Source organism: Podarcis bocagei (assembly GCF_964188305.1).
Source record: "Podarcis bocagei genome assembly, chromosome: 1".
NCBI lineage: Eukaryota > Metazoa > Chordata > Lepidosauria > Squamata > Lacertidae > Podarcis > Podarcis bocagei.
Genome location: NC_138125.1, coordinates 28588841 through 28606510, shown reverse-complemented (window position 1 = coordinate 28606510; position 17670 = coordinate 28588841). Strand labels below are relative to the sequence as shown.

Sequence of the window (17670 nt, the reverse complement as noted above, 5' to 3'; positions counted from 1 at the left end):
TGCCACAAATGACAGCTTATGAGGAACTAGGCATTTCTTTCATTTCAGTTTTTAAAGTTTTAAAACCCCTTAAAAAATTTATCTGTCTTGGGTAACATTATATTCAGACTTTGTCTTCTGGGCATGTTGGACTGATTATAAATCCTGCTTGGTCCTTTAGCTCGTCTTCTATTCTGCCACTGGCAGGTGGCATTTTTGATAAATGATATTTGAGGAAGGATAACAATTACTTCCAGCTAAAACACAGACCACTAATCATTCGTAGAAACATCCTAAAGCAGCTTTGTTTACAGTGCCGTCAGCACCAATCACTCCTTTCCCGCAGCTGACAACTTCAATTAAAATCAGGATTTAAGATCTACGCTGTGTGTCTGCCTATGACAAATGAATATATCAGGAGAGAGACAGAGGGTGACTCTCCCAAAGTTTGCTTTTCGGTCTTAAACCTTTGCTAGAAGAGAACCACCTGCTGACTTTTAACTATTGACCCAGAAGGGGATCCCAGTGCTCTCTTGCTGTATTCCTCCCAAGAGACACTTAAAAAAAAAGGGTAAAGGGACCCCTGACCATTAGGTCCAGTCATGACCGACTCTGGGGTTGCGGCGCTCATCTCGCTTTATTGGCCGAGGGAGCCGGCGTACAGCTTCCAGGTCATGTGGCCAGCATGACTAAGCCGCTTCTGGTGAACCAGAGCAGCGCACGGAAATGCCGTTTACCTTCCCACCGGAGCGGTACCTATTCATCTACTTGCACTTTGACGTGCTTTCGAACTGCTAGGTTGGCAGGAGCAGGGACCGAGCAATGGGAGGTCATCCCGTCGCGGGGATTCAAACCGCCAACCTTCTGATTGGCAAGTCCTAGGCTCTGTGGTTTAACCCACAGCGCCACCTGCGTCCCTAGAGATGCTTAGCACTACAGCCCATACACAAGCTACCCAAAGCATCAATTGGGAAAACACTGCATTCACAGTATCTATCCCTTTCTGCCAATGATAAGGAAGAACAAGTATTTTGTTGCCTGCAGCAGATCCCAGATCTAATCCCTAGGAGCTTAGAACTGTCTACACTGACAGCCAGCAGGGGCAAGTGCTCGGGTCCTGTTTGTGGGTTCCACAAGAGCATCTGGTTGGCTGCTGTGAGAACAGGAAGATGGACTAGATGGGCCATTGGCCTGCTCCAAAAGGGTCTTCTTACGTTCCTATGTTCTAATAATCTGGAAGTACTTGACACTGAGCTGACATCAGAGACTCGGGTGCTTCACTGGCTTGGAATGCTGTTTTCCAGCTCTTGCAAGTTTGTCTGCTATGGCTGCCCCTAGACAGAGATAACCTGGTCACTGTGACCTGTGCTCTGGCTATCTCCCACTTGGATTAATGCAATACACTCAACATGAATCTGCCCTTAAAACTTACCTGGAAACTACGATTAGTGCCAAGTGTGACCGTCAGAGTATTATCTGGAGTGGCCATCAGGGATCACATAATACCGAAAGACCTTCAATGGGTGTCTATAAGCTTCTGGGCTGAATTTAAAGTACTGCCACCTAAACAACTTGGGACTCAAGCATCTCGGAGCAACGCTCGTCCCTGTATTAGCATGCTGGAGTTCCTGGATCCGGGGATGAAGCCCTTCTCATGGTCCCACATTTGAAAACTTTGGCTTAATGCAAGCCAAAGCCAGCACATGAGGGAAGGGGGTGGATGGAAGAGAGGTACAAAGTTGTGGACGAACGTCTGAAGGTGGCTAATATTTGACTGTGGTGCAATAAGAGGTGGTGTCAGATGAACAGTGTGCTGACCATACTTAGAAGAACCAAAAGACAGACTCAATGCAAGGCAGCTGCAGCCCATGTTGTGGAATATGTAAGTTTGGTAACACCACCTTGTGGCCACAAGAGGGTAGTGTGACTCACAATATACCAGAAAAAGGGTCAACTATGGACATCTGTGTAGGGGTGCCATTTAGAGCAGTGGTGTGCTGCATCCTCTACCTTGCGTTCTTCAGATCACATGACCTATTTTGGGCCACTTCATAGGTTCAACATGAAGAGCAACCTTTACTATAAGCATAGCATGGGTCTACATACCATGGTTCTTCTAATACGTTGATAACAGTGCTGTGGTTGTTATGAGGTAATAAAAGAACCCCCTTGATAGCTAGCACCCTTAATAGACCCTCCAGTTTTGCAATTCAAAACATATTTCATGTTCTGAATATGTTATCTATCGCTTATCCTTCCCAAGGGAAGCCCAAAGTGGCTAACAAAACAGATTGGTTGCAGAATGTCAATGTCAAAACTTTTGCTCCCCCGAAAATCTCTTTGCCCCCACTTCTAACCAGTCTTAAGCAGCAGCCCTGTAAAAATGCAATAAGCTTGATTTCCTTAAATACTTGGAAGAGCATGGCTTGCTTCCAATATCTGCTCTTCTGTTCAGAACTGCAATCTGTGGATGGGCCATCATATTGCAAGAATTGCCTTCGTTGTGGGTAAACAGTTTATATTTTACACACAGAAGAACTCACTACATTTGGCAATCAAAGTGTGCAAACAAGGTATGGGGGAAGAAAATGATTCAGGGGCAATATTACATGTTCTCCTGGTCTTTTGTGGTCTTCAGGTACAAGAGCTAACATGGTGCTCAATCAATCAAGTGAACTTTGAAGTCTATGACAGCTAGGCCCCCCTCATTAAAAAAGAGAAGAAAAGGAAGAATGTGTTGGGGTTCTTCCCTAGCCCCAAATATATTGTGCATTACTACTAATTGGTCTCAGAGCAGCAGCAAGGCAACAAAAGATTTTCAGAGTGTGAGCATTACGGCTGATTCATCGAGGTCAGAATCTGAAAGAAGGCTGGGGCCAAATAAATCCCCCATCACAGCAACACCAACAGTTTAATGAAGATGTGCTCAGTCACCCTTATTAACAGAGATTACGAGGCAGAAGGGCTGCTCTACTGCTTTTTCAGTGAAGGCACAATGGAGGCTAATTTCAAAGCAATGCTTTGCTCAACTCCCTTTAAAATTCATAACCGTGCCACAGAGTTCATCCCTCGGTTAAGAGACGGAGAGTCAAGAAAGACTGAATAAAGGGAACCATTTGCATTTTTAAGAAGTGTTTGCTCACCTGCAGCTTTATTTAATAACAGGGAATTACATTGTGTAAAGCTGTGGACAAGGATGGCATTTGTTTTGGCTAATGGGTTGCCACAGAAATGCCTCCTCTTACCACGCCAGCGGAGAATAAGCACTCCTCTTTCCAAAGTTTTACATATCTGAGCAAGAAAAGAGCTTAAAAAGCATTATAACTGGGTTGTAATACTTTTATAATAAACCAACTAATTATGAATGAGGAAGGAATAACTTGAAAGAAATGAAGGAAAAGGTTCCACCACTGCAGTTAGCTCAGCTACTTTCAGTTTCCAGAAAGATAAACTCTGTACCCATAAGACAAACTCTTATCTCCCACAATTCTTATCTTGCTAGCACAAGGCTCTATAAGAGAGTGCCTGTCAGTTCTTAATGTTGTAACAAAAATAACCAGGGTTCTTCCAGCTTCTCATAGGAGTTTCCAACCAATTCAATATGCATAAATCTACAGGCAAGGACTGTTTTGTTTTCAGATGAAGCATACATGTGCAGAGCATTTAAAAGAGACATTTTGCCCTCTCTCACATCCAGGACAGGATACTCGGTTTACAGTTGCTCTTGCCACCATAAGCTTTTATAAATTAGATACACGTATCCTTACTATCTCTTTGATTGGGGGCACCTATTCAGTCTTCCAAAAGGCTAACCCAGGCTTCCTCAACCTCCGCCCTCCAGATGTTTTTGGCCTACAACTCCCATGATCCCTAGCTAGCAGGACCAGTGGTCAGGGATGATGGGAAACAAAACATCTGGAGGGCTGAGGTTGAAGAAGCCTGGGCTAACCAAACTGGTTAATGAAGTAAGCATTGCAGCTTTGCAAAGATATTCAGTGGCCCTATCATAACTATCAAGGTCTTTTCACTTGCACAGCTAATATCATGTCAGCGATCACCTTCCAAGGAAACTCTTCTGCCATTTGCATTGTCCAAACACAATTCTAAGACCAAAAAATAAATAAATAGAAATGTACTGAAATGAAGAACAATGGGGGGCAGGTTCTATTTCCTGTATGCCTGACTTCAAGTTATTCACAACCTTCCCACCCACGGAAACATCTCTTTGTTAGAATTAGTTGACAAATTTGGCATTATATATCTTAGCTTAAATGTAAGTTCTGGATAATTCACTCACTACAGGGAGCATTTCCCCTCATTTGGCATTATAGCAGTTGTTTACGATTCATGCTCCAATGCTGAAGAAAATAATGATTGTTAAGGACAAGTATAAACCCAAGGGTACAACCTCTATACCCATTCATCCCCCCCACACTACAAATATATTCACACACCCATACTACACAACATCATCACCCGCCATCACAACACTTGCACCACCCACACAAAATTGCAATTCTAGAAAAGATAGGATTTGCAGAGCCTTGCAAAAAAGTGTGTGGGTGTGTGGGTGTTTGTGTGTATGTATGTATGTGTTTTGGGGGGTAGTCACTGCCAGTCCCATGCTGCTATCCGCTGGGATGGGGAGAAGCAACAGGAAGACTGTAGCTGCTACATGGTCCCAGTTCGCATGGGGAAAGGGGAGTTCAGGGAGAAAGCAAGAGCACTAAGGCATGGGCAGGTGTCAGGCATATTGCAAATTCACTCATTGCTTCTCCCTAAGGCTAAAGATTGATGTAAAGGCATTAGGACTAACAGAAGAGATTGTGGCATGGAAGGCATTGCTTTACACTGTTCACAGTATCTGCCTGTGAAACACACCAAGCTGCTTTTACATACTTCAGAAAAGTGGGGTGGGGCAGAGAAAAGAAAAGGGAAGGGGAGACTAAGCAATAGCTCCTACTGAAGAAAATGCCTATTTGTTTCATCCTCTGAAAAGGCTAATAGCTGAAAAGGTTTGCAGGGAATCCTGCAGATCTCCAAGGATACCCCATAGTTCACACTGATATTACGTTGCTTGAGGCAACCGAGCCTCTGCAAACAAATCAGCCCGGGAGCAGGAGAAGAAATGAGTTCATGAAAGCAAAGCCTCCAGAGCCCCTAAGTTCTTTTGTGCAAAGCTTCCCAACCAGATCCTAATACTGCACGATTAGAGAACACCCTGCCACAAAGGAGGCTCTGCAAAGCACTGTGGGGGAATCTAACTGCCCCACTTTCAGAGCCAAGTCTTTTTACAGTACAGGAAAGGTCTGTTTTGCAGAGCTTCGGAATCAGTGAGAATGGCCATCATCTTGCTTTTGCCCACCTCGTTCTAACACCCAGTCCTTAGTCCTTATACAGATAGTAGTTACTTTCTCACTCAGAGGCATACAGGTGCAATTCTACTAGCTAGAATCTGTATATAAAACACAAGGCATGTGTTTTTAATCTGTATATAAAACACAAGGCGTATAATCTGCTTGAACATGGATGCAGAAGTCAACACTCTGCACAGCAGTGTTTCTTGTGCACTGCAGAGAGTTACAGGTGAAGGGAGATACTAATACAGTTTGTGCTCCAAATTTGTTGCTGTTAACAGCACTTTATGTACTTGTTGAGTATCCCCCCCCCCCCGCCGCCTTTAATGGGAGCTAGCTGCACCTTAAGGATGGAGATGAGACTGGGGAAACGGTGAACAAGTAAAAGGTTATAACATCCGTCCTCTCCTGTGAGCTTTTTCAAAGAAGGAAAATCTAATCATGGATATGCAGTTTGACCTTTTCTAAGTGACGGAGGTACACCAGAGGATATATTCATGTGTGTTTTTTTTTAAAAAAAAAGACTGTAAGCACTTACCAGTCTATAGCTCACAAGTAAGGACATGCAGCAAGGGACGTGGGTGGTGCTGTGGGTTAAACCACAGAGACTAGGACTTGCTGATCAGAAGGACGGCGGTTTGAATCCCCGCAACGGGGTAAGCTCCCGTTGCTCGGTCCCTGCTCCTGCCAACCTAGCAGTTCGAAAGCACGTCAAAGTGCAAGTAGATAAATAGGTACTGCTCCGGCGGGAAGGTAAACGGTGTTTCCGTGCGCTGCTCTGGTTCGCCAGAAGCGGCTGAGTCATGCTGGCCACATGACCCGGAAGCTAAAAGCCGGCTCCCTCGGCCAATAAAGCGAGATGAGTGCCGCAACCCCAGAGTCGGCCACGACTGCACCTAATGGTCAGGGGCCCCTTTACCTTTACCTTTTAAGGACATGCAGCAGTGAATGCTGGACTTTGGGGGGGAAGAGCACATCCAGAAGGCCACAGATTCTACTCCTGCCATCTCCAGTTAGACCTGGGAAAGACTCCCATCTTCAATCCTGGAGGGCTGCTAACATTGGAGACAATACTGAGGCAGGTGGATCATTGGCCTGAATCAGTTTAAAGTGGCCTCCTACAGTCCCAGGTCTCAATACATTTATCAGGGACTGTCAACATTCACATGTGACTATTCACATGCAAGTAATTTCAAAGCTATTTATGATCATTGCCCTTCCATGAGTCCTGGGAGTGAGGCCCCTTCTCATAAGTAACTTGCTGAAATGGGATTTCAACTAAGCCAAAAACGCAATTTGCGATCCACTTCAGTACCTTCAGTGGCTCTTCCATACTAAACATGATGCAGTGCAATTTCAACCTTAAAATGCAACAGAATAAAATAAATATCCTGCAGTCCTAATCACACTTATATTGCTATTCAAAAAAAAGGTCCACTGAATTCAACAGGTCACACTTATGAGGAAACATGCTTTCAATTCTGCATTAAATCTGAAGTGTGGTCAATTATTTCCATGATAGCATCAGGAAGGTTCTACTCTCTCCCATTTCCAAAATCGCTGAAGGCAGCCCAGGGGTTAAATTGTCTGCATTCACACCATTCATGCAGATCTATGAAATTATATCTTTGCTCCAAAACCTGCTTCAGGGCACTTCAGGAAATTACAGTAGTGTTCTTTTTAATTTCAATCCCCATTTCTGCGCCTCTGCGATAACTATCTGTAAGCCTCAAGGCTGGAGCCAGTAGGTGTCTGTACAGGCGCCTACCTACGTACTCTAGTGCAGCCTGGAACTCAGGTTTCAAGCCAACTGGTGATTTCAGCCAAAGAAGCCAGAATGCTAGTGGCAAAATACATTGCTTTGTTCTCCTCCAGAGTGTGTGAGCTTGTTAATGAGAAGGGGAAGTAGGAAATTATTGCACTATATAGGATCTATAAAAGCATAACAATATAGATGAGTCACTAACTGTATTAGCGACACAAGTCGCCAAGAACAAGTCAAAATGCACTTTGCACCAAAGGAATAACCCTACTGATCGTGATATTGTGAACAGGCATGCCATAACCTTGTGTGCCAGTGTAAAGATGGGATACATGCTCGTACATAACCCAAAGTCAGGTCCACCAGAGAAACTCTTGATCAGAGCAACAGATCTTCTTTAGTAGTGCTGCGTTTCTTTCATAGTAGGCAAAAGCTCAACCTTTGCTGCCATTTGTGTATGTAATGCAGAGATCACCCAATCTGCAGTAAACACGCACAGGAATTTCTTTGAAAGTTCACTCTTAATAGCTAACCCACTCTTAACTCCAATCTGCTATCAAGTTTTTAAAAAACAGAAAAACAGCAAAGTGTTGGAGTCTGAGGTAAGAACTGCCCAAAGGATTTAAAATAAAAGTCATAGGGAACCAAGTTATTGCCACTGAACTAGAACTCAAATCTCTCCACTGGAAGCAGCAGATCCAGCCATTCAATGAGCATAAGATGATTGGGAAAGAGTGAGAAGTCTCCTACTTCTTTCCAATTCCAACAGGCTCTGAAGCCTTCCAACTGGATAGGAGTTCCATACGCACTCTTCTGGGTCATAACAGCCCTGTTTCCCTGCTTTCATGGATCTACAGCAAAAAGGGCATTTCCTCCTATCCTTGATTTCTGTTCTCTCTTGTCTCCTTTTTCTCATGACAGAAGCAAACTCCTAGGGAAATTGGAGTATAGGAAGATGCCCTATAATGAATCAAGCCATTGATACGTCCAGTAGTTGGCCTCAGAGCGAAAAACAAACTGTTCCTCTTATATTTGCAAGGAGGTTATGCATGAGCAACATTAGAGAAAGACCACCTACAGGAATGGACAATTAAAAAATAGGTTAAAATCCAGCAAAACAGGGAGCTTAAAAGATCTAAAAGTGTGAACACGGCATGGTCCCCTGGCTGTTTTTTAACATGAAAGAAAAGAGGTAATTTGATTTCAATAATAAGATCAAAAACTTTGGGTTTGACATATAAATACAAAGATTTATATATTAGGGCTTTCTCCTCTCCAAACAGGTAAGTTAGAATGATTCATATTTGATACAAACTAGCATACGGAGCCAGAATTAAATTGGACATCCCTAATGCATTATTATACCCATCACTCATGGCCAGCTTGGATTCTGGGCTTCTAAAATGATGCACCAGACACACTGATACTCCATCTTAGTGACATTTTCCCCCCAAGTGGAAAAAAACACTGCAACAGACCCTGTCTGAGCATCTAGGAAGAAATCATACAAGAGGAGAAGCCAACATTTGAGCCTACAAGATTTCCCCCTGACTTTCCCTTCTCCTTTTACACTAAATCTGCTTCCAATTAGCTTAAGAACAGCTAGGCCTAAAACCGATCCTCTAAACCTCTCATCATCGCTAAACCACATTCTTGTGCTTCTTGCCGGTACAATCTCCTCATCCTTTCCCATGCTTTTGAGGCAACCACATTATATTGCAAAGAAGCAGAATCTCTTATTTCAGCATGAGAACCCTCCCTCCCCCCCCCCTCAGTGTGTGGTCCTGCCCATTCCTGAGGATAGAGCAGGATCAAGCACTACTGGATTATGATGGGAAATGCCACCTTTGTGTTTATAGTTGGCAATGCACCCACTCCAATAACTCAAGCATATGAAAAGAGTTACAAGTAATAGCTGCTAGTGCTACTGCTAAAACCTCACCAATTTGATCTCCAGCCACTTGAAAGATCACATCAAGAGAGTGCAAGATTCTCAGACGTGTATTTAATTCACCATGAGAAATCAGCTCACTGTGATGCCCTAAAACTCTTCAAGCATACATTTCTGCCCTGCATAGTGCAGAGCTTTGCCCAGTCCTGGCTTACTCTTAGTCATTTTTGAGCCACTGAAGTCATATACCCTTTAGAAGTCAGGCTACTTTTTCAGTGGCTGTTGCTCACATTTTCCAATTCCTTGTTAGTAAAACTAAAAGGAAGTTCCTGGGGATTTAAACCCGCTTCCCAGGGTGCTCGGTATCTTGCAGTTGTGGACCTGAACAATTAGGTGCTCTGTTGCTCTTTCCCCCTCAATCAGAAGCAGAAGACCAAGAATTTCCATACAAAGTCTGACACAACTGTGCCCGACTTCAAACGGAACTCCTGCCCGTTGCAAAGATATTTGACTTTCCACATTGCATGGCAGAGCCGAGACCCAAAGTAAGCATGATAAATCCTGCAAAGACACTTTTATCTATTTGCAAATCCTTCCCACAATATTCAGATAGCACTGGTTGCTTGGTATGTGACTGTGTAAATTTTACCTAGGAAAGGCGAAGGTCTAAACCTAGGACAGTTATCCTTGAAGCTTGTCAAAAGTTCACCTCACTGCCCTGAAGTAGGCCACATATGAATTGCACATGAATTAGCCACAGACCACGTCCAGCTTTTAATTTGATCAAACACAGGCTTCATGTGCTTTAGTGTAAATATTTGTGCTTTCTACCTCTGGGCATATCAGGGGCACAGCTTAACATTCCAGCAAGGCAGAATCTACTTCTGATTATTTTTTATCATGCAGGTCTGCCAATTTGTTTCTCTCTCTTGACCAAAACAGATGTAGCTTTAACGTAGCTGTGGAGGACTCAGATTTTAATCAGACCAGCCATGCCCCAGCTACTATTTATCCTACAGGAGCAAAATCTACGGAGGAAGCAGGTAATCTATCTGTATTCCACCCCATCGCCCAAGTAAGGCTCATATCAGCTGAAGAGGGGGAAGGGATTCAGATTACAAAAATGGCACAGACAGAAAGGGTTATACAACTCCCCCCTCAGATCTGCTGCTCTGACCAAAAGTCTGCCCCCCACAACAGCTGAGTAAAAGTTGTTTTTTTAAAAAAGTCAAAAGATCTCATCACATATCTCCACAGGTTGTCTTGATTCTCTCTCTGCTTTTTCCTTTGTCTTAGGGCCAAAGCACAGTATATGAGAAGTTATACAATGCCTTTAGCCCTGGGGTACATGATTCCCCCCTCCCACAATAAGCAGCCATCATGGGAGGGGGGAAAGGTGAAAGTCCCCCCAGGGCCACAGTCCTCATCTGGCCTAGGAAAGGGCAGAGCAGGAAGATCAGAGCTAAAGACATAAACGTTATCAGGTCTTCTTTAGTGCTTAAAAAAATATTCTCGGTGTCGTTCCCCCCCCGGGGGGGGTGGGGCTAGAAGTTTCTCCTTGTCAGTGAAGGAAAGGTGAATGTGCTGAAGCAACTAGAATATTTTAACTACAGATTAAATTGATTTGTAAAACATTCTCATAAGTCTCACTAGCGGTCTTCTTTGACAACTGGCACAGCTGGGGTGGCCCACCCTGTTTTGTTGCCTGAGGCAAAATGGGAAGGTGCCACCTCACTGCCTCCCATTTGCCAAATCCTCGCTTACCAGGGTCATGCAGTGGTGGCTTTCGGAGACATCTCATTGGAAGCCACCACCGCTTTTCTCTGCTTCTCCTGTGGTGGTGGGGTGGGCGGGGCTCACACAGGGGCACTGCCCCATGGGATTCTGCCACCCAAGGTGGCTGCCTCAGTCCATCTCATGGATGGGCCATCCCTTAAAGGTAAAGGTACCCCTGCCTGTCAGGGCCAGTCGTGACCGACTCTAGGGTTGCGCGCTCATCTCACTCAAGAGGCCGGGAGCCGGCGCTGTCCGGAGACACTTCCGGGTCATGTGGCCAGCGTGACGAAGCTGCTCTGGCGAGCCAGCACCAGCGCAGCACACGGAAACGCCGTTTACCTTCCCGCTATAAAGTGGTCCCTATTTATCTACTTGCACTTAGGGGTGCTTTCGAACTGGAGCTCACCCCGTCGCGGGGATTTGAACCGCTGACCTTACGATCAGCAAGTCCTAGGCACTGAGGTTTTACCCACAGCGCCACCCGCGTCCCCTATATGGGGACCATATAGGGCCAAAAGACTGATACTGATGCAGCGGAAAGATAAGTGTACAGCTCCATTTAATCAGTGGACTGAAGATATGACTACACTTGCAATTTATGAACCGATTGCTTAGAGATGTAGACTTTGCATGGACACGTATAAAGAAATTTGGAACACTTTTACACAAAATATAGTAGGTTAAAAATAAGAATATATGTATCTGGATAATAATAAAACCTGCACATCAGAGAAGTATAAATGGGATTGTAATTGTTAACTTGTATAATGATATAGTATACCTTTTATTTATTTCACTTTTTATTCTTGTTTTATGTTTGTTTGGGTAAACTGTTCTTTATAAGACTTAATGAAATGGATAGGCCAGTCCTGGGTTCAACAAGAGCGCCAAGAATAAGGTAACTAATAGTTGACCAAGCCATCTTCTGAAGCTTGTATCATGATACTGCATTTGTAATAGGCTGATCCAGGATTCATTGCAAGTTTAGATTCCAATGTTAACTGTTTATTTAGGGAAATGTGACCCATGAAAGGGGAAGGAAGCACAAAGCTGGCTTACCGGTTGAGTCTGCTGCAGATGCTCTGCCACTGGTCAGGTCTTCAGTGTTTATGGACTGCAGGTCAGTGTAGGAAGGTGTGAAACTGGGGCTGCTGGTGTTCTCAGAAGTAGTTGTCCAACTGTTGTCTGACGTGAGAGGTCTTCTCTCAGAAGATCCCGAAGAGGGACACGTCCAGCAGAATGTTTTTGGAGAGAAGGCTTTAAAAAAGAAAGAAAGAACTTTGTGGAACTAGGCAGCATAAAAAAGGTTCTGGAAAGGTGAATCATGACAAAAGAGGGAATTGGATGGTGCAGAACATCTTACATCAAGTTTCCCTCAAGCGAGGAAATGCTGCCTGAGTATTCTGCTGGGTAGCTGGTTATTTGATGCTATCAATGCTCCTCATTTGCTATAAGCCTTCTAATATAAAACCAAAACACTTGCTACCATGTTGTAGACTGAGGAATGCTGTGTATGTCTGTCCACGCGTTTTGTGCTTCGAAAAAAGATTTCTGCAACCTCTGTTAATGTCAGAGCGTAAATGTCAAAGTCCAAGGCCTTGTGCTGTTTACTGTGGTGCAAGACTGTTTAGCAGTAGCTGCTTGGAGACAAGATCCGAAAGGGGAAAGAGATAATTGCTTTTAATATTTATAGACGGGCCCGGGATCAAGTAAATTCGATGAGTCTGAGGCTCTGATTGGTTGGAGGCTCTAGTCCGTGAAGAATGGGCAGTTTACCTGTCAGTCTGGAACGACAGTTGATGAGGAAGGTGTGAGGCGAAGAACAGAGAAAGTTGAAGCGAAAGTGGACAGCGAAATCCTGAATATTATGGTATATTTCCCCCCAGTGTGTTAACAATGCTTTGGTGGCTGTGATCAGAAGAAGGCAGTCGGTGGCTGAGTTAGGCGAATAGGCTGCACTGTGTAAAGGTTTTAACGGAAGAGGACACATCCAGGTTTTTTAAAATAGGGGAAATGTCCCAGAAGCCAGAAGTACAACCAGAGGAGCTTTGGGGTCAGAGGCAGATTGTACCCGGTAGTTAACTGGGTTTTGAGTGAATTTGGCTGGGGGGGAATGTCAGGGAAATTGGTCTGAGGTAAAAGCCTTTTAGAGGCAGGTCTCAGCAACAGCATCTCTTGAGTCCTTGGAAACCATCATCAAGCACGTGTAGATCTCAATGTATCAGCTTTTCCTTATGTACACAATTAGCCCTTTGATAAACAAACAGTCTTAGTTACCAGTTTGGTCCATCTCCAGTACTGGTGACAATCTCACACCTAATGCTAGGCTACCAGGAAGTTTTAAGAGTCTTTTAAGGGAATTGGTGCCAGCAGAAAAGGGTCACATTGGAGAACACTGTGGGCCAGATTCAACTAACCTGGTAGGCTAATGGAAGTCCTGGAAGAGGACTTCTGCTAGTGTAACAGGGCTTCCCCCCCCACCTCCATGCTTTTCCCCCAAATCTGCTCTGGGGAGATCAGCCTGTGGGGAGAAGATGGGAGAGAACATTCCACCCAGCAAGCAAAAATATTTGCATTGACAGAATAGTAGTGCAGTGTTGAATATCACCCTAAGTTACAGTGGCTGGTTCTATATAAGCAGTGCAAATACCTAAATGTGTGTTTACAGAAAGCAGGAACTGAGGGAACCCATTTCCTATACATGTGTATACTAAAACCTATGAAAACCGCATACCTGCCTGCTCTGCAAAGAGACTATTAATACATGGGATGCGAGGAGAGCTGGGATCCTCATTTCCTCTCTGTACACACTATTTTAGAATGTCTGAACAGAGGTATGTTTCCTTATAAGCCTCAAGCGCAAATAGCATCTATAATCTGAAATGTCCAAAATCACAGTTAGAAGAACGTACCTTCATAGTCTTTAGAAGCAAGCTCTACTCACACCATACATTTAAAGAACTATTATACCACTTTAACAGTCATGGAAAATCCTGGAAACTGTAATTTGCTAAGGGTGTTGGGAATTACAGCTCTATGAGGTTAGCACCACGGTTCCCAGGATTCATTATTACTCTTCAAAGCAATGCTTTACATGTATGATGTGGATGAGATCTAGAATAGCTTGCTTGAGAATTCTCTCTCCAAATTTGTTCCAGTTATATTACATACATCCTCAATCTTCAGCTACCTGAGTTTATAGCAAACTTTTCCTCCAGCAGCAAAGATAGTACAATTTGTTCCAATTTTAGCATGCCATCAAGCTCTCATCATTTTCAGTTATTGCTTTCCTTCTTCCTCAGCTGTACGATTCTCTTACTCAAGACTTGCCAGTTTCAGAGCGGATAGCACAATCGGCATTATGTGAAGTTTGTTCTGCTGTGAAAATGCCTCCCCAAGAATGTGAGATAAAGTCCTAGTTACTTGAGCCACTTAGAATCAGACAAAGTCCTTGAGAGGAGTGTGATCCAGATGTCACAATAGGCCTTTTCTAGCTCTACTTTTCATACCTCGCTACATTCCAGGGTGCAGCTTTACCCAGCAGTTTATCTGATTGAATTGTCAATATGAGAGAGAATTGAAACAGGGCCGAGTTCCTTGCTGCATTGGTAGCATAAGCAATCAGGGTACCATATGAGTTGTATGACTGACATGGCTATTTCCCATGCCATTGGTGACCCTTGCCAGGACTAGTGTCACAATACCTTTGCATAATTAAACATTTTTTGGGAGGGGGGGGGAATTAAGTGTTATTTCTAAAATAACACTTTTAGCAAATTCTTTCAAAGAAACCAACAACAAAGCTTTAAAAATTCAACAATTAGCATTTAAAAAAAGAATTAAAATCACAGAACAGGGTTTTTTAAATAAAAATAATAGCACAGTGGTGGAACACTTCCCCTGCAGAAGGCCCCTGGATCAAAGCCTGACATCACCTAAAAAAGGATCAGGTAGCAGGTGTTGAGCCACTGCCAGTCAGAGAAGACAACAGTAAGTTAGATGGACAAATAATCTGACTCAGTATATTTCCTGTGTTGCTAACACAGGAACTCATATTTCCTGTGTTCCTAAAATCATCAGTAAAAATCATCAGAATCATATCATCCCTTAAAAATTCAGGATAATAATAATATATTTACCCAGTACTCTAAAGTTAGCAAAGTATGTACCAGTCAAGTATCTCTGGAGGAGCAAAATCTCACAACAAGGGTATCACTACTGAAAATGCCCTTTCTCCAGTTGCCAACATCTCAACTTTGAAGGGAGTAACAACACAGTCTCTGAAACAGTTAAAAAGGTAGGTTTATATGGAGTAGCAGATAGTATTTTAGACACTCTGTGCATGTGGTGTGTGTGTATGTGATTCACTTGCGATGTTGACAATAAACAAGCCAAAATATCTGTGGAATGTGTGGGGGCAAGGCCTAGGGGATGGCTTCTTAATTATTTTAGCAAGGGACTAACTACCCAGCAGAACAAAGCTGTAAGAGGTCTGGTATGTAGAAGCCTCAATAAAATATCACAGAAGCCCCCAAACTGTGTCAGGTTGGGTATTATTCTTGAGGTCAACGATCTAAGCACATGCAAGCTGCATCAATGCAGTCTCTTGCTACTCCATCACAGGATCATTCCAGCTCGATGTTATTCACAAGAAGTGGCTCTCGAGGGTTTCAGGCAAGAGCCTCTCTCAGCCCTACCTGAAAATGCCAGGGACTGAATCATTTGCAAGCATTACTGTAATAGACTTTGGTTTAGTGTGACATCCCAACCTGTATGTGCATTCTCTGGTGAAGTGCTAGGCCAGGGTGCATCTTCAAACTGGACCCATGTGCTGAATGATGAAGACAGATCAGGCTTTGGAGACGGGTGGTTTTCAAGCAAACATACGGACACAGAGTCTGCAGCAGTTTTGTCCATTCCATCTCCCAGCTCTGCATGTGCAAGTGTCTGAAATTCTCCATCCAGGTTTTGGATGCCTTCAGAAGAAGTATCAGAGGAGGACAGAAACCTTTCACGAGGTTCTCCGGCTTGGCCTGCAAGAAGAATCACAATATAATGTAGAAGTAACAAGGAATTTTTAAACATCCCTTTTCATCGTTTGTAAATGTTCAATGTGTATAGGGCAATGTTACAGCTTTATGCTTCTGAGTGAAACTACCTGTTATAAGAAACATGGCAGCCCATGTTGAGTCACTCTCCTTTCCACCATTAAAGAGACTTTGTAATGCAATACTGTGTCCCAGTGTCATTATACTGAGCAAGTATCCATCCCTGCCTGAAACAATGTGAAGGTGGGGTGGGCAAATACACAGCTTAAATACAGTTTCCACTACTCATTCTGGGGCTGGTTGGTCTTGGGAGTGAGGGACTTGTAGACCAGCAATATCTGGAGGGCTGCAGACTCCTCATCCCTGGACTAGATGTTACATAGGAGAAGGAGAAGCTCGGCACAAGGCTACTTCCCCTCCCTAGGTCAAATTTCTTATAACACATTGAGGTGGTATATAAAAACTGAACATAGCTACCCACATGTAATCGAATCCTTTAGCTACTTTCATCTAGCCTGTCTTTCCAAGGAGCTTAGGGTGACCCCATTTTAACTCCATAACTACACTTTAAGGTAGGATAGGTTAATAGAGCATTTTACTCAAGTTCTCCCTGTGAGCTGAAGAAGGAATTCAACCTAGTTCTGAGTCCGAAACACTCTATCCCAGAGTTGGGAGACCTGTGGCCTTCCAGATATTGCTGGACTACAGCTCCCATCATTCTTGACTATCAGCCAAACTGGCTGGGGCTGATGGGAGCTGGAGTCCAGCAACGTCTATAGGACCACAGGCTCTTCATCCCTGCTCTATCCATTACTTCACACTGGATTTGCACTATACTGACTCATGCTAGTAAAAGTCACAACTACTGCTGAAGCAGGGCTGGCCTGCCCATGAGGTAGACTGAAGCTGCTGCCTTGGGTCACAGAATCCCATGGGGAGGGTACTGTTGCTGGTGGGGCTGTGCCACAGTGACTTCCAGCCAGATCTTGCAAAATCTCATGGAACTCTGGCAAGATCTCGCAGTGCTTTTGTGAGCTCTCACAATATCTCACCAGAAGCTGCTGCGAGACCCCAGTAAGCAAGGCTTTGGCGGGGTGGTGGAACAGCTTCCCGTTTTACCTCAGGCAGTGAAATGGGGTGGTCCACCCCTGAGCACAAGCAATTCCTATTCATGCAAGGAGCTCCTCCATTTTAGTAGGCCCATGTGCGACATGCAACTGGGAAAACACAAAACCCCATGGGAGGAAGACCCATCCGTTTGTGTCTATCCTGAATGAATGGAGAAGAGGCTGCACTTGTTAAAAACAAAAAACAAAACCGCTTATGTTTAAGTACAACCCACAGAGGACTTTGGATTGGAGTAAAAGAGTTGCCTTGTTTCCTTTGACTAACTTATTTATATCAAGATACAGCAACAGCCTATTTCATCAGAGGGAAGGAATTTGCCTACCCTGGGAGGCAACCGGTAGCAGCAGCCCATCGTTGAAGGAGACCCACTCTGATTGCTGGGAAGCAATGATGTTGGCTAGTGATGTCATGCTCACTGCAAGTCGCTACTCATCTTCACATCACCGGCAGACAGTAGACAGCAGACAGCCCTCTTTGTTGCAAAGTTGTCATTTTTTAAAAATTCATTTCATTCCTGACACAGCAGCTGTAAGGAGGGGGGGGGGAGATTAGAAATCCACAGTTTGATTGTACAAGGGTATAAATGGCTACTAGTAAAGATTAGTGTCTCTGAATACCATTTGCTGTGGAAAACATACAGGAAAGTGCTACTGAACTACAGCAGAAGAGAGCAAATTTCAGGCTTGTGAGCGCCTGACAAATGGGTAGAAGGGGTAGGATTTGGGGGTT

At 44.0% G+C, this 17670-nt stretch overlaps 1 protein-coding gene across 1 annotated transcript in view; it reads right to left on the bottom strand.

Moving 5' to 3' along the window:
- STON2 (stonin 2) overlaps positions 1 to 17670 on the bottom strand; it is a 74056-nt gene that overhangs the window by 43801 nt on the left and 12585 nt on the right. The window contains exons 2-4 of the mRNA XM_081172808.1: positions 17264 to 17467; positions 15535 to 15798; positions 11825 to 12022 (exon numbers count right to left, since the gene is read on the bottom strand). Coding sequence (XP_081028934.1) covers positions 11825 to 12022; positions 15535 to 15798; positions 17264 to 17351 — 550 coding nt within the window. The 5' untranslated portion in view covers positions 17352 to 17467. The remainder of the gene's footprint in view (positions 1 to 11824; positions 12023 to 15534; positions 15799 to 17263; positions 17468 to 17670) is intronic.